A 17,967-nucleotide genomic window follows, 5' to 3' on the forward strand; every position below is an offset into this window, starting at 1 on the left:
CGACCTATAATATTGACATGATAGGCCTACTATTCCCCTCTCTTCTTTTCTCCTTTGTTTTTTTGTCATGAAACTTTTTTTTTTGGGGGGATGGGGTCAATAAGTTCTGTACATGTTTAATTTAAAAAAAAATGTGTTGGGGTGCCCTCCCCCCCTCCAGTTCTGCGACTAAGCGACCCAGTGCAGAAAACGGATTATGGAAATGGGCTAATTTATCTTAATCCTGTATAGATCAGTCTCAGCTAGTCTCGATCGTTTATTTAGTCGACTCATCACTCGATCTTTACGTTTGTCAATTCTGTCTCGTCTTCACGGATAAAATGCTAACAATCATAAATTATGGCAAGAAGAAGAAACAAACTCTTGACGCCATCTACGGTAAAGGTACGTTAATTTAAGAGTGGCATCTTCAATCAAGATGGCAGCCCCCATGACTCTCAGAATCTCTCCTGCAATTACCATGTATATTTTACAATTTTGTCTTTTGATTGCATCTTTTGTTTCAATAAGCAATGGAAATCGGAAGGTAAATATCAAACGTTTATTTTGGATTGAATATTGACGATTTTAATGATAATTTAATACCTAGAAACGCGTTTAAATTAATAATGAAGAACTTCGCAATCGACCATGGCCATGCATGTCGACCGAGGGCGAGGGCAGCGGCCGGCGCCTACGGCCTACTCCTCCCCTGGCCATGGGCCAGGCATGATGCCGCCAGTCGACCTCGCGGCGCTGCACAGTGGGCCAGAATGAGTTGAAAGTGCGCCAATATTTCGTGTGATATTTTACGGCCTTATCCTGAAATAAGTCACCTCTCTTCTCTTGTGTGTGTCAGTACTACTACATCATGACTACTACTAGGGACTTCACTCAGGGTGTCTGCCTTGCTTGTCTGGAGAAAAAAGTTATTTTTGTTATTTCAATTAGGCCTAAAGAAAATATCACAATTTTCTTTGTGAATTTGAATAGAAATTCAGATGAGTGATGGTGACCGAAATGTAAAACTTTATTTTTAAAAATCCCTAATGGCTGCAAAGAAGGAGAATGAAATCAGGTCAATTTTCAGCATTTTCTTCCACCTTGAGTGAAGTTCGTGCAGGCTCCACTCCGCTTCAACTTTCAGCTTCACTACCGCTACACTACACTCCACCTACCCGAACTTCGGGACGGTGAACTCGTTGGATATTCCAAGTGACAAAGGTGGGATGGAAATGTTATTTATTGTAAAAATTAAAAAAATATAACCAGAAAGTAAAATAGCTTAATTTCATAATCTTCACCCATATTTCACTCAATGTCCAGCCTCTTGTTATCCTCAAAATTGGTGATTTTGGGCCAGTATCTATTTCCTCACGTATTATTCACCGCGGATTTCAAAACATCACATGCGATTGGTCGCAGGTCAAACTGCATGAATATTTATATTATATTTGATGGCTCAGAAAATATCAAAACTATTTTAAGAGTTTGTGAAAATATTCTACTGATTTGTGGAATATTTTTAGGTGGCACAATTAAATGTGTTAGCTTTAGTGTAGCTTTAGTCCCCCCCCCCCATCATACTCCTTCATCATGAAGCCTTGAAACCCTTTCCGTACATGCATAAGCAATACCTATACACCTGGATGGATTTCTATAGGAAATCCATATTTAGAGAGTGAAATCGGTTAGTATCTATTTTATTCATCTATGAACCTTCATATGCCTACTGCGTATGAAGATGTAAAAAGTTTTGATAGTAAAAATTAGAGGTTTCTTACCAGACTGATCTTGTGTAGATCCCTCGATCCATTTGTAAACAACGCAAATACAATAGGCTTGACCTAGGGACAGTGATTTTCCATTTCAAAAAATTGCCTTTTCCGTTTCAGAAAATCTTAAATTCCGTTTCGGCATGTCAGAAAACGGAAATTCCGTTTCCCCATAGACTTTGTACACACGGAAAAGTGACAATTCCGTTTACCCATCCAGTAGCAATAACACAAGTTAACGCTCGCGCTGGTCAAAATTTGGATCTGTCACTGTACCAACAACGCAGTAGAATCCGCTCTAATCGGATCTATGCGGGCACAAAAAATATTTTGATACATATATCTAACATGAATACATCCTCACCTTTCACATTTCTAGCATTATTTCACTGTTGAATGAACTTTTATAGATAATTTTGGGGGGTTTTGGACATCGTTTCGAGCAGTCAACGATTTCATTCTATCCGCCATTTTGGATTTCAAGATCGTGCTATACATTTTCAAACGTAGAGGGCAGCAAAACACGACCTGCATGTGAATGTTTTGGATACGGCCGATCGACCGTAACCTGCCAGAGCGGCCGGGAAGGACCGGGGCGAGGGGTACGATCGGGTGTGAAGAGCAGTCACGATGTGTTGATTTTGTTGTGATTGTGGTGAAGTGAGATCGTGTTTTGTGAAGTTTTGTGGCCATTTAATATTCGTATTTTGTTGAGATTTTGGAGTAATTTATGTTGCTGTTCTGTGTATTTTGAGGAAAAATATGTTTTCCGTGATTTTCCGTTTGAAATGCCACTTTCCGTTTCAAAAGGCCATTTCCGTGAATTCTGTCCATTTTCCGCGATCGCAGAAAGTCACTGTCCCTATTGACCTTGAACCACTTTGTTTTAACGTACCTTCGATAATTGATGTTACAAAATGCCGTTTTGAAAAGAAATTTATATATAAAAATCATTTAGCAAATAATAGAATTTGAAACATTATAAATGATTATAATGATAATAATTATTATTTATAGTCAAGTTTCAAATTTTGAGACATTTGTTTTATGGTGAGTGAAGCCAACGTTCAGTGGAACAACCAATTGGCAGTGTACAGAGACTGAAGCTTTTGGTCTCTATCTGAAATTAATTGCAAGACTTATGATTGATTTTGTGACCCAAGATTGACTTGCAATAGATTGTTTCTTGCAATGCTCCATTACAATGATTTTGTTTTTCCAATGCAGGTTGCTGAACCCAAGCTCCCCATCCATGATCCAGAAGGGTTATCAACTTACGTTCTTGTGATCGAGCATTCTTTTGATCAAGGTATGTGCGGTGAAGATAATCTGCTGAACCATTGGTGGGGATAATTATGGTGTGTTATATTTCCGGTGGGGGGGTACTTACTTCGTTTAAATACTTACGTATATTGGGTATACAGGGATATGCTGTTTGGAAGGATGACTTTTTCAAGAAAGATCCTTAGATGTGGGTCCCCTTTTCATTAAAAAGATCCTGAGTCATGGGTCTCTGAGGCCGGAATTCACAAAGGTGGTTTTGAAAACCCTCGGTTGAGTTCACGGCTTATGAACATTGTAGATTTCCTGCATAAATTACACTTAATTTAGCACGTATCAGGAGCATGTATAAAAAATACCCAATGCTGATGCGTGCTTTTATCACAGTGTGCCAAATTGACGCCTGTTACCATGGTTATATGCTATTTTATTAATGAGTCACTGTTTTGAGTAATGAGTCCACTCTTCAAACAGTGGACTCATGAATAAAATAGCATGGATAACAACTGCAACAGGCGTCAATTTGGTGCACTGTGTCAAAAGCGTGCATCAGCATTGGAGATTTTTTAATATAGGCGGTAAAATAGCCCATACAGGAAATCTGCATAAACCATCGACTCAACAGTGGGTTTTTAAAATCACCTTTGTGAATTCGGGCCATAATGTTTCTTTCGTTCTCCCATTATTTTTCTGAGATTTCCTGATTTGTTCTCAAATACTCCAGCTTCCATTGATAATTTGCAATGCAGAGCGAAGCCTAGTACATCTCATGAATATTCATATCCACACAAAATATTTAGTATATAGTGTAGTTTTTGTCCCCACGATCAGTTTGTCTTGTATGGTGCAATAAATTTATCAGTGCTATAGATGCTTCAATTGGTACAGGTTTGAATCTTGCAGAATCGGTGAACCCTGTAAGAATAAAAAAAAATCAAGTTGCATTATATTACACCTTAAAATGTGTAATATTTAAAGTTAAAAATCAAAATAGGAAAATTGAAACAGAATTTGGAATTCAAGATCTTTATTTCTATGTCCTTACTACTTTTGGGAATGTTACCAAAGTTTGGGAGCAGAGGAACACTAGGTTTTCAAATCTAAGAAGGAATGTTTTTACTGACTGTTGACTTAACTAAAGGGGGAAAATATGAGAAATTGAAAGAAATTGAAATTCAAAATCCCCATTTCTTCTTTTGATGTTCTTTAGGAATGTCACCCAAGTTTGGGAGTAGAGGAACATTAAGCTTCAAATCTAACAGAGAGAGTCAAGGAATGTTTGTACAGACGGCTGCACTGACTGCTGGAGAAAAAAGGAAATTAAAGGTAACATGATAATGTTAAAACATATTTTTGCCTTACGCTTGGGAAAAAATTAACATTGATTATTTTCAATGACAATCATCACCATTCTGTTTATTGAAAAGGAAAATAAGAAAACTGATGATTTCAAAATCATTTTATTAATGTGGAAGAGATGAAAAGGAATGAAAATGAGAAGGTGAAAAGAAGATAGAGTAGGGAGTATCAAATGATAATAATGATGGTAGCAATGAGGAGAGAATGAGGATGAAGAGGAGGATGTTTAGAGGGAAGAGAAGGAAAAGGAAAATGAAAGCAGAAAAAAAATTACAGGGGGGAGTGGCACGGGATGATTTCACCCCTACCTGAAATGCTTTAAAGAACCTGGGGGAAAAAAGAGCCTGTAAATCCCCATTCACAGAAGCTTGTCTAAAGTTGCCTGTAACCTCCTATTCAATTTCAAATTTATCTCTTGGCAGGATTTAGCCAAACACGATGGCATCTATAGGATACGAGTGCCAACCAGTCTTGAGGCAAACCCTGATGATAGCTCACTACAGTTCGTCTCTACTTTCACAAGAGCGGTAAGGGCATCTCTAGTTCAAATAAACATTTATTTTTTTCTATTTCTTCTGTCAAAGTTAACACAGTTCCAAAGATGAACTGTTGTTGAAGATTTTTCAAGATCCTCTTTAGTCAACATTTGCAGTCATGAACTTGACCTTGCTCCCCAAACTACATGTACATGTAGGAACAGCCTTCCAATTGAGAAATGATGCTCTCCATTGCTAAATATCTTTAAATCTGAATTAAAAACATATCTGTTCAGTTGAGAAAATACTTTCTTAGAATTATGTACTGGTAAACAGAGCTCTCGGCCAGGGCAGCTGAATATATTCGACATATGAAAACTGAGCTATACCAATTTGTGTAGATTATTTTTAGTAGTATAACCGAACATTCATTTCAAGTATTGTGAAGGTAATCAGTAGCAATGGCTGTACTTGTGCTAACATCTTGCTTCTCTATTGGTGGTTCAGTGCACTTATCTGTGGCCTTACAACTTTGATAATTGATATCATGGAGTATTTGTATGGAAGTGTCAAGGTGTAGTGGTTCTGACTATTGCCTTGTAGACAGTGGGTCATGTGTTCAAATCTTATTGAGACGCTGGTCTCTTTAAGCAAGGCATCAATTTACACTAGGCTACTCTCCAACTAGGGTCCAGTTGCGTATAAGTTACTACTATGGTAACTTTGCCATCGAATGGTAACTACCATGGTAACAATGCCAAGCAGCCAATCAGAATCAACAATTCTGTGAAAGATACCATGAGATGGCAAAGTCACTATAATAGTAACTTTTATACAACAGGGTCCAGAGTTAGATGAGGACCTGGTAGGATACAAATCCAATGATGTTGGCTCAGCAATTAGAGCATAGTGGCTGCTCATTATAGGAATACTTGATCCCCAGGGAGTGGAGATTGTGCATGTACGCCTTATGTAAAGCAAACGGGCAGTTTCATAGAGCTTTTTTGTAAGTAAAGAGTGACTTTTAAGAATGACTGTTATTCCTTTCTTGTAGTAAGGGATATTCAATTAAATGTTCATTGGTGATTATTGAACTCCAAAGAAAGGTTCTCCTGTCGTTCTTAAAGTTGCTCTTAATGAACAGCTAAAAAAAATTATGAAAGAACCACCGGGATAATGATGTAATCACAAGGCACTAAGAGATGTTGTTCCAGTAAACGTTTTATGAAAGCAGAATTATAATATTATTGATAATCCTGATTATTTTCTTTCATTTCATTTTTACAGTGTGCACTTTTACAGTCTCGATTATCAGACAACATCACCGTCAGCGTTGACCAATCAGGAAATGTTCTGGGGGTATCTCTAGTGCCAATGTACGGGTCATGTGACCGGGACTCCTCAGGCGAATCATTATCATCCTTAGATTACTTCAATACAAGTGTGTCGCTTTCCGTCACGACAGCTGGTCCAAGGTAAGTAAAATAATTTTGATCTTTTAAAGACAATTTGTGGTATAGAATAAATTAAGTTATGTCTTACGCTAGTTATTACATTTCTTACCAGTTTCTATGGTATTATACGTCTCCAACAACTGCTTATTTTTATATTCATGATACTATAGCAGAAATAACAAATGCTGATTAACATTGATTATTTAATCTACTATGTTTTTGTCTCACCTGCGAAGCAAAGTGAGACTATAGGCGCCGCTTTTCTGACGGCGACGGCGGCGGCGGCGTCAACATCAAATCTTAACCTGAGGTTAAGTTTTTGAAATGACGTCATAACTTAGAAAGTATATGGACCTAGTTAATAAAACTTGGCCATAAGGTTAATCAAGTATTACTGAACATCAGAGTTTCATGTCACATGACCAAGGTCAAAGGTCATTTAGGGTCAATGAACTTAGACCATGTTAGAGGAATCAACATCGAAATCTTAACCTCAGGTTAAGTTTTTGAAATGTCATCATAACTTAGAAAATATATGGACCTAGTTCATGAAACTTGGACATAAGGTTAATCAAGTATCACTGAACATCCTGCATGAGTTTCACGTCACATGACCAAGGTCAAAGGTCATTTAGGGTCAATGAACTTTGGCCGAATTGGGGATATCTGTTGAATTCCCATCATAACTTTGAAAGTTTATGGATCTGATTCATGAAACTTGGACATAATAGTAATCAAGCATCACTGAAAATTTTGTGCAAGTTTCAGGTCTCATGATTAAGGTCAAAGGTCATTTAGGGTCAATGAACTTTGGCCGAATCGGGGGTATCTGTTGAATTACCATCATAACTTTGAAAGTTTATTGGTCTAGTTCATTAAACTTGGACATTAGAGTAATCAAGTATCACTGAACATCCTGTGCGCGTTTCAGGTCACATGACCAAGGTCAAAGGTCAATGAACTTTGGCCGAATTGGGTGTATCTGTTGAATTACCATCATAACTTTGAAAGTTTATGGATCTGATTCATGAAACTTGTACATAAGAGTAATCAAGTATCACTGAATATCCTGTTCGAGTTTCAGGTCACATGATCAAGGTCAAAGGTCATGTAAGGTCAATGAACTTTGGCCATGTTGGGGTTTTTTGTTGAATAACCATCATATCTCTGTAAGTTTATTGGTCTAGTTCATAAAAAGTGGACATAAGAGTAACCATGTATCACTGAACATCTTGTGCGAGTTAGAGTAGTATTCAAAGTCAGCACTGCTGCTATATTGAACCGCGTGATGCAGGTGAGACGGCCAGAGGCATTCCACTTGTTTCTCATTGAAATAAATGAGAGTAGTTGTAGTAAACACTGATTAAATGAGAAAGTCTGTAAAATGAAGGATATTTTTCATTATATCACAATAGATCTATATCTTTTAGAGTTTCGCAAACTGAACTTTTTAAAATCATAAAATCTAAGCTGAAAAACAATACCCTGAAGATCACCAACACAGATATGCACATGTGGGACAGTGTATCATTATTGATTGGAAAGACATCCGACAAATGGCTCCAATATACGTCAAGCTTGTTTTGCCAATTTTTCAGCAATCAATTTATTTCAGAATCCTTTTTCAAATATATATTTATTTATACTTATAGACAATTTGGGGTTATTCTATTTGATTCTGTATGAACATGTTTTGAAATCATAACCATAAATTGTATTTTATATTTAATTTTGTAGCATGAATGTGAAATTTAATTTCTTTTATTATTTGTATCTTTTGTCTAGCCCTGATACACAAGCATATGTGAGGAAATTAGAAGATGAACGAATGATGAAGGAGAAAGGAAAAGGACCAGATAATAGATCGTTTTTGGCAAAATATGTGAGTAGATTTACATTCATATCTAATGATATTTGAATTTTTTTGCTTCAATGGTGTAGAACTTGCTTTCTCTTGGAACATGAAATATCAGCACTATTTCAATTTGTGGTTTAGTGAAAAGATGTTACATTAAATCTTCAAGACATTAAAATGTAAAGTCTGATATTTCATGAATAAGATACAAAAGAAACAATGAGTGTGATATCATTGACTCTCTCATTTGCTTATTATCGTCGTGCACATGACAGTTTTATTAATATAAACCAAAATTCAAAAGTCAGTACCTGCTCGTTTTACATGTGCACAGAAAAACCAACTGTTACAGAATGTTAATCAGATAAGAAATTACAATATGATTAACCAAACGGCTGAACCAAATGTTTTCTTATGAGACAAAAGTTAACAAAAGTGTTTTGCTCAGTCATTCAAAAGGGAAGTAAACACTGAATTTACATTAGAACACATCTCATTAATATTCCGTTAAGGTTAGCAACTCTGTGTACGTCATATTTTGATTACAAAATCATTTTCCACAATTTTAAGCTTGTTTGATCTTTCTATGTTCAAAATTGAAATCAACAGGATCAGAGGCGGCAGAACATCAGGCTCATACAAATAAAGTGGAGGGGCACCGATTGTTTGGCAGACAAAATGTGCTCCTCCACTTCTTTGTCCTAGCCTGATGTTCTGCCGCCTCTGAACAGGATATTTTGGTGGACTTTACCTTTATGGTAATGGCAGTGAAACCAGTGATGGCTCTAACGGGGGAGGGGGCACCACCTTCTCTGATTATTCAGATAGTGAAAAAAAAGAAGAAAAGGGGAAGATATGAGAAAGGGGAATAAGAAAGGATGGGGTGGTCTAGTGGTTACAGTATCAGTTTAATTGTGAGGTTTTTGAGTTTGAATCCTTGCTCTACCGTTGTCTCCACTTAGATAAAAAAGACCCGAGAGTAATTTCTGGTAAGCCATGATGTCTGATAACTTGATAACTTTCACATAGGTGGTTTTTAAATCTCTTTAAACAATGGACTCATGAATGAAATAGCTTACTTAACATGGCAACAGGAGTCAGTTTGGTGCACTGTGACAAAAGTGCGCATATATAAGCATTTTACATTTTTTAATATATGCGGTAAATAAGCATAATTTATACAGGAAATATACATGAACCATGGTCTCAACCGATGGTTTTAAAAACCACCTTTGTGAATTTGGGCCAAACTGTTTCCTATGTAATTGTATACGTATACCAGCAGAAAGCTGTCCAGCCGAGTTCCTACAGGAGTTACCATATACAGAAACAAATAATGGTTGTGTAACTTTAAATCAAATTTAGTCATTTGATCATGCCTCCTATCAAAACACCATGTATCCATCCCTGTCTAAAGGTGAATAAATGTTTGCAAGAGTCGGCAAATCGGCTAATTTGTTATTTTCTTTTTATTTACTTACAGTGGATGTACATTGTTCCGGTGGTTCTATTTGTCTTGGTATCAAGCGGAGGAGAACAGCAACAGAGAGGATAAGGCAAGATTAGCCTAAGATTAGGATTAAGATTAGCCTGGGATTTATGCCATTTGGTGCTAGGCATCATGCCTTGGCCTGAACATGGGAAGTTACATGTACGCCTTGCGCACACTACACGTTCTGATAAGATGCAAATTTTAAACAAATCGCATTTCACATTAACTGCAAAAAGTGCAGAGAGGTAATATTTAAATGAAGTTTGGCATATTGCTAAGAATACTAAAATCAAGATTCCACTTTGCTGCAAGACTTGTGGTCAGAATAAAGTCCAAATTGACTTCTAGGTCATTATGATTTGGACTTGAATTTGCACTTTTATAATAATTATAATAGTTACATTTACAGTGCTTAATACTTTAAGTTTCTAAGAGTAATAAAGTGTAATTATTCCTTCTGGGATGCTTGAAAAGACTAGAATTTCTTATTTCATTATTCATAGCAGTATTTGGTCAATATTTACCGGTTCAAATGTTCATATTGAATACTACTACAATTTTTGTTGAAAATTGGATCGCAACGAATTGTGTAGTGTGCACCGGGCTCTAATGTAAACCATGATCTGATATTAAGTTTCCACACTGCAATCTACCAACTTGATCAGTTAAACCTGTCTTAGACATGGGTTCCACAACACATAGCTTAGCAGTTAATCATACTATTGAATTTTATGAGTGATTATACAATATGGTCATTGTGATCAATCATAAATTGTTCTATGATCATTGCTAAGCTTTGTGTCAATGACCCCTGTTGACCCCACTCTGCATGGTCATGGGGTCAGTATGTCTTGTTGTTGTTGATGATGATTATGATGATGATGATGATGGTGATGATGATACATGTAATGATAATGGTGATGATGATGATGATGATGATGATGGTAATTAAATATTTGAGGCATTGTTTAGTGTGTGGACACTTTGAAGTCCTTGAATGAGCTTGGTGTCCACTTTTGTATGACTATGACAGGGAAAGGGGGACGGGGAAAGGCATTTCTTCCCCGAGATATTACAGGAGCCTAAAAGAGATGGTTGTCTTGTCCCCCCAGTCAGTCGGCAAGCCCCTGCATTAATGAGCAAATGAGCAAGATTTATCCAAGCCCTCTCGTGGCTGAATTCATGTCCCTGCAAAATCTCGTGAATTGTGAGACTTTCTTTCTCAAGGAATTTAACCACTTTCTCCTTGAGTAATTTTTATTATTATTGTACCATGGGCAAGAGTAAATGTTACTCTTTTATATTGGTCATTTCTTTTTAATGAAATATTTTGATAAATAAGTGAATTTTTTACCTGAAAAGATGTATCAAACAGAATTTTCTTCCTCTGTTTTCACTTGAAAATTGTGCAACATTTTGTGTTTTAGGCACCAACATTATTTATATCATCAGAAAGCTCAAACTCTATACTTTCTTACAATGTCACTCTTGATATGTGGCATATTTTAGATGGGTCAGCAGCCAGCTTTTTCCATCAAGATGCAAGACGAGATTTCTGAAATTTCTGAGTAACATAAAATCCAGAGTTCTGATTGGCTGAATAATGTTTTCAATACAACAGCCGCGGGTAATTTGAAGAGATTACCACATGGTGAGTGTGACCTTGCAGAGGCCCAGTGTGGGGAACATTGGAATTTGCGTGGGTGTGTGGTCTATATGACCAATCAGAGCGCAGTATTCTTGTTTTTGAGCTGCTAAATGTACTTGGCCTATGAAAAGCTGGCTGCTGACCCATCTAAAATTCATCTTCTTATAAAAATTATATCATATTAAAGCTGAGATCTTCAGCTTTATCATGATTTAAAAATCATTTGGCTCAAACAGAAATTAAGTGTGAAAATAACATCTTTTGTTGCATTAAAAAAATTATTTTGTTTCATGTTTTAGATCAAAAGTTTTCCCTATACAACATCCTTTTAAAAATCCAAACACATGACATGAAAGAATGATTCTTCTTCTTTACAAAGATACCAAAAACATGAAATTTGGTCAATATTTAGAGCAGCAATGGCCGAATAAAAAGAGGTGTTTTGGTTCGCACCAAGCTCATTAACTATGCAAAAACCCTCTAGTCATGAATATCACTTGGATAAAAGAAGCTACTTTTTCAGGGCTTGCCGACTGACTGCCCCGCTCCACTAAATTGAAAAAAATGGTAAAATTTACAGTGCTATTGGTGTTTTAAGAATGGTCTAGTTGCATGCAAAATTATTTCAACCCACTTTTATTCTACAATAAAATATAATTTTTGTGTAATATTTGCAGTTTTGGATGGACTATGAATCAGTTAGTTTTCACCAGTATTCAATTGTAATGTATGAACTTCTAAGTCACTGGAATCACTTAGTAATACATGTATATTCATTTTCACAAATATTGTCAAAATATGAGGGGCAGCGGGAGTTGATAAATGTGCTTGCATCTGTAGTTTCAGTGCATCACTATGATTGGAAGACGGAAGTGCATTGTATTTCTGTTCATCATGTGTCTCTTATATTTAATATTTATGTACGTTTAGCCTTCTTTCTCACATTCAGGATTTTTTTTAAATACAGAATTGTTTAATAGTACATTAATATAAAAAGTGTTGTGTAATCTTGAAAATGAGACAAAACTACAATTTTAATGTAGAAATGTCATTCTTCACTCTGTTTATCTGATTACAAAAAGTCATATTTCAACTATTTATTTATATTTTTAGATAAGATAAAGATTATTATAGTCCTAGCCAAGAATATTTACCCCCTCCAAACAAACGGCAGCAACAAAAACTAAGAATGTATGCACTTTAAAGTGAACAGAAACAGTGAAAATTACAAGAATATTTTGAATGTTTGAGGGAAAATGGACAAGGATTTTCAAATTTCAAGAAGAGATGGTAGTCATGTAGATTACAAAAATCTGTTCTATGTTAAATAAGTCTTGCACTAAAAATATTTCCAAGCTCTCAACTTAATTAACATGGTCAATATGTGGATGTGCACTTACAAATATCAGATATTTGTGATAAGCAATATTAGGATTTCAAATATTTGTAACTATTTTACTTGGCATTTAATAAATGTGCACTTCCCTCTCTGCTCTTTGAGCCAACCTTTCTACTAGGTGTTCAATATCTGTAGTTGTCGCTTTCTCTTCCGTTTTCTTTTAATTACAAAAGGTGTGCTTGTTGCAGCTGGCTGTTGCCCCTCTCCTTCATGCTCTTCTAGGTCCATGAATTCCTCAGGCATCTCATCATCCAAATCTTCTGAGACCTGGTCAGTGTTACTTCATTTCTTCTGTTGGTCGGCATCCGTTTGAGATTTTGGCTTCAGCTGAAAATGTAATAAAGTAGATGTTAAAGTTAATGTCAGGGTTAAAAAGTATAGACCTGAAGCTCCGTTTACCAGTCAGTTTTAAAACATAAAGTATGAAGGCAGTTGAGATTAGTTACTTTCCTCAAATAACAAAATTCTGGGTATCAAAATTTGATTATAAGAAATACGAGAAGAATACTCACTCCAAGCTGACGGGATTCATGCCGAACGATGTGTGCCTTGAAGAAGGAGAACGTGCTGATGATCCACTTTTCACGAGTTGTCAACTCTTTTGCTCCTGACCCGGATGCCTTCCTCGTGAGTTTCCCGTATGCACTCCTCATGGAGTGATACCATGTCTTGTAGTCATTCGGGTCTATGCCCATCTCTAGACATTTGTCATGGATCGCCGCTTGTTTCTTTCTGGTGTCTTTGTACAATTTGCACCCTTTATCATAAAACATGGGATTTGCACAGAGCCATTCCCCGAGTTCTTGTTCTTGCTCGTCAATAAAGTTGACTGCAGCTTTCTTTGATTTCTTGCTGAACTTCCACGAGTTCGTCATCCCCGGCATCTTCAGCTATTGCCACTCCTGGTGACTCCGGAGCAGGAATGGGGGACAGGCCTCGGGTTGCTGAAGCCTTTGTCATGGATTTTCTAATTTTCGGCATCTTTCTCTCCCGGCCTACGAACTAACTGAATAATAATTCATGAGTGAGGGTTCTCTGTCAAAGGCAGATATCCGCAGTGCTGGTTAGCCAAAGCGAGCAGGAACGAGGTAAAACGAGCGAAAGACGAGCTAGACTCGCAGTTAAGATCCAAGACGAACGCAGTGCACCGAGCTACATCCGTAACGGTCCTTGTTGTTGCGAACAGCGTGCGAGGTATAGCGCAACGAGATACGCGTTGATGCGAGCTAAAGCGAGGTAAATCGAGCCGGTAACGCAGCTTTAGGCAGTGAAACGCAGCTCAAAGTAGCGCTGCGTTGGCCTGCGTTAAGCTGCTCGCTGTTGCTCGTCCTTGCTCGCATCAGCTGGTTGCCACTCGTCTTTGCTCGTATGGATTTTTCTCTTGCGTTCAGTTGCGGAAGTTTGAAAAAAATTCAAACTAGCGAGCTAGAACGCAATGCCTCTACGTTGGTCTGCGTATTGACCTCGTATTAGCTCGTTTAATCGCGTTGTGTTGCGTTTATCTGCGTTCGGGCAATACGCAGCTGAACGCAAGCTAAAAACGCAAAGGTGTGAGCCGGGCTTTAAACCTGTTTTAGACATGGGTTCCACAACACATAGCTTAGCAGTTAATCATACTATTGAATTTTATGAGTGATTATACAATATGGTCATTGTGATCAATCATAAATTGTTCTATGATCATTGCTAAGCTTTGTGTCAATGACCCCTGTTGACCCCACTCTGCATGGTCATGGGGTCAGTCTGTCTTGTTGTTGTTGATGATGATGATGATGATGGTGATGATGATACATGTAATGATAATGGTGATGATGATGATGATGATGATGATAATGATGATGATGGTAATTAAATATTTGAGGCATTGTTTAGTGTGTGGACACTTTGAAGTCCTTGAATGAGCTTGGTGTCCACTTTTGTATGACTATGACAGGGAAAGGGGGACGGGGAAAGGCATTTCTTCCCCGAGATATTACAGGAGCCTAAAAGAGATGGTTGTCTTGTCCCCCGCTCCACTAAATTGAAAAAAAAAAATCTCACGAAATTCCCTCCTATGGTAAAAATTACAGTGCTATTGGTGTTTTAAGATTGGTCTAGTTGCATGCAAAATTATTTCAACCCCCTTTTATTCTACAATAAAATATAATTTTTGTGTAATATTTGCAGTTTTGGATGGACTATGAATCAGTTTGTTTTCACCAGTTGGTATTCAATTGTAATGTATGAACTTCTAATACCACTGGAATCACTTAGTAATATATTCATTTTCACAAATATTGTCAAAATATGAGGGGCAAAGGGAGTTGATAAATGTGCTTGCATCTGTAGTGTCAGTGCATCACTATCATTGAAAGACGGAAGTGCATTGTATTTCTGTTCATCATGTGTCTGTTATATTTAATATTTATGTACGTTTAGCCTTCTTTCTCACATTCAGGATTTTTTTAAAATAGAGAATTGTTTAAAAGTACATTAATATAAAAAGTGTTGTGTAATCTTGAAAATGAGACAAAACTACAATTTTAATGTAGAAATTTTATTCTTCACTCTGTTTATCTGATTACAAAAAAGTAATATTTCAACTATTTATTTATATTTTCAGATAAGATAAGGATTATTATAGTCCTAGCCAAGCATATTTACCCCCTCCAAACAAACAACAACAAAAAACTGAATGTATGCACTTTAAAGTGAACAGAAACAGTGAAAATAACAAGAATATTTTGAATGTTTGAGGGAAAATGGACAAGGCTTTTCATATTTCAAGAATAAATGGTAGTCATGTAGATTACAAAAATCTGTTCTATGTTAAATAAGTCTTTGCACAAAAAAATATTTCCAAGCTCTCAACTTGATTAACATGGTAAATATGTGGAAGTGCACCTACATGTTGATCAGATATTCATAATCAGCAATTTGAGGATTTCAAAAATTTGTAACTACATGTATTTTACCTGGCATTTGCCTCAATACTGTCAGTGTCATAAGTTTCTTTTGAAAATGAACAGTTGTCAGTTTGGACGATTTATTCCATCTGGCAGGGTTGGCGATTTCCCAGTAAAGTTCCCGCCTAGGTGGGAAATACTGGGAAAAACATGTTAACGTTGGGACTTAGATGTACAGGGAGGTACAGGCAAATTTTAATTCATTTAATTAAAGGTCAAGTCCACCTCAGAAAAATTTTGATTTGAATCAATAGAGAAAAATCAGACAAACACAACGCTGAAAATTTCATCAAAATCGGATGTAAAATAAGAAAGTTATGACATTTCAGAGTTTCGCTTATTTTCAACAAAATAGTTATACGAACGAGCCAGTTACATCCAAATGAGAGAGTCGATGATGTCACTCACTCACTATTTCTTTTGTTTTTTATTGTTTGAATTATACAATATTTCAATTTTTACGAATTTGACGATTAGGACCTCCTTGCCTGAAGCACAAAATGTTAAAATAATGAAATTCCACGTGTTCAGGGAGGAATGAAACTTCATTTCACATGACAATGACGAGAAAATAAAAATATTTCATATAATAAAATACAAAAGAAATAGTGAGTGATGTCATCAACTCTCTCATTTGGATGTAACTGGCTCGTTCATATAGCTATTTTGTTGAAAATAAGCGAAACTTTAAAATGCTATAACTTTCTTATTTTACATCCGATTTTGATGAAATTTTCAGTGTTATGCTTGTTGAATTTTTCTCTTTTTATTCAAATCAAGTTTTTGTTGGGGTGGACTTGTCCTTTAAGAAACACTTGGGAAATACTTGAAAAAAAAATATTCAAGAGGTACAGTGGTGCTCAAAAATGAGTGAACCCCACCAGAAGATGAAGATATTTAAAGCGTTCCAAGTTCTACCATATTTAGATCATCAGTTGTGCAGTCGCGTTAATGAAATATTATGTTCAATAAAGTTTATTTCTCTGGGCTCGCTGAACATTGTAGTGTTGTTATCTACATTCAACACTCAGTATGAAGGAATGCATTTTCTGGTTGGGGTTCACTAACGTTTGAGTACAGCTATATAATCCTAAGTATTTCCCTGCCTTTCAAGCTATTTCTAACTTTCCTATTTAACATAAGGTGGTATTGCTATTTGCTGGTATTTACCCCCAGTTTTTACCACTCTGGCCAACCCCTCTTACACCTGAACCAATTTTGGTGTATCAAGACTGTATGTATTTATGACTTTGATAAATGTGTAATGTCAGTTGTAATTTTTGTACATCTTTCCCAGGAATGTAATGAAATTCCAGGAATGATCAATAAATGTTAATAATTGATATATTTACACATATTTCCTCCTATCATCTATTCACATAGTACTCCTAGCTATTCTCAAAGGTAATTGTGATCTAGATACGAACTTACCCTTGAAATTAAAATTTACTTTTTAATTGTTTCCATAAACTTAATTTAATCATATGGGCATTTCCCTGAAGTATGGATGTTCACCCCCCCCCCTCCCGCACCTCTGTATGTGGGATCAACTTATTTTTCTATAATTTAATATGAAAATAAATAATGCTGTCAAATTATCATGACTTGAACAGTTCATTAAGTTGATCAAGAATATAGAAAAATGGGAGTCAGACTGACAAACAGGTACATTATTTTATTGCCTATATGGTTTCTATATTTTACAAACCTGCCCTGTTACACTTATGATGGAAAATCAATTTTAGGATTGTTTTCACAAATTACCCTTTTTTTTACTATTTTCAAGGTTTTTTGTAATTTCAAAAGTTGGAATTTATTCAATGAAACTAGAAGATATCATTATCTTTGCTACAATCCATTTATGAGCATAGTATTTGATTCATTGAAATTAATTATAAAAGTAATTGAAGGTTATGTACAGTTTTTGCAAACTGACACAAATTATTTCTTAATTAGTATGCAAAAGCACTTGTTTATGCACATGAAGAAGGGCACCTTCATGAAAAGAGTGCTGATACGTAATGATAGTCTTCCAAAGCTGATATCAATCTTTAAGCCTGTCTACTCAGGAAGGAAAATGGGGTAAAATGCACCCATAATGCAGCTCTAGAGGAAGGAGAAAGAGAGAGGGGAGGGGAAAGAAGAAGAGGAGGAGGATTGAGGGAGGGAACAAGAGAAAGATTAATGAAAAGTCAGGAGAGAAAAGAAATAGATTAAAGGACGAAAAGAAGATGAGGCAAGATAAAGAGAAAATGATTACAGCGAGAGAGGCAGGAATAGATAAAGGAATAAGAAGGAGAGGGA

The 17,967-nt window shown here is 36.2% G+C and overlaps 1 protein-coding gene and 1 long non-coding RNA gene across 2 annotated transcripts; one reads left to right on the plus strand and one right to left on the minus strand.

Moving 5' to 3' along the window:
- Positions 1–383: 383 nt before the first annotated feature.
- On the plus strand, positions 384–9,767 carry LOC121421803 (ER membrane protein complex subunit 10-like). Its single transcript, XM_041616604.1, has 7 exons — positions 384–526; positions 2,982–3,063; positions 4,246–4,361; positions 4,817–4,921; positions 6,158–6,345; positions 8,110–8,206; positions 9,663–9,767. Exons 1-7 carry the CDS (start codon positions 419–421, stop codon positions 9,732–9,734), a joined length of 768 nt encoding a protein of 255 aa, XP_041472538.1. The 5' UTR covers positions 384–418; the 3' UTR covers positions 9,735–9,767.
- On the minus strand, positions 9,663–15,930 carry LOC121421805. Its single transcript, XR_005971049.1, has 2 exons — positions 14,287–15,930; positions 9,663–10,342 (listed from the first exon to the last, which is right to left on the minus strand). It is a non-coding gene; the product is annotated as an uncharacterized LOC121421805 (long non-coding RNA).
- Positions 15,931–17,967: the final 2,037 nt, after the last annotated feature.

Source organism: Lytechinus variegatus, chromosome 9 (assembly GCF_018143015.1).
Source record: "Lytechinus variegatus isolate NC3 chromosome 9, Lvar_3.0, whole genome shotgun sequence".
Taxonomy (NCBI): Eukaryota; Metazoa; Echinodermata; class Echinoidea; order Temnopleuroida; family Toxopneustidae; genus Lytechinus; species Lytechinus variegatus.

What these genes read in the sequence shown, in the direction of transcription:
- LOC121421803 (XM_041616604.1), top strand. Translation starts at nt 419, where the DNA reads ATGGCAGCCCCCATGACTCTCAGAATCTCTCCTGCAATTACCATGTAT. An exon ending in GAGAAAAAAGGAAATTAAAG is followed by an intron (nt 4,362 to 4,816) that starts GTAACATGATAA and finishes ATCTCTTGGCAG; the next exon opens with GATTTAGCCAAACACGATGG. An exon ending in GATCGTTTTTGGCAAAATAT is followed by an intron (nt 8,207 to 9,662) that starts GTGAGTAGATTT and finishes ATTTACTTACAG; the next exon opens with TGGATGTACATTGTTCCGGT.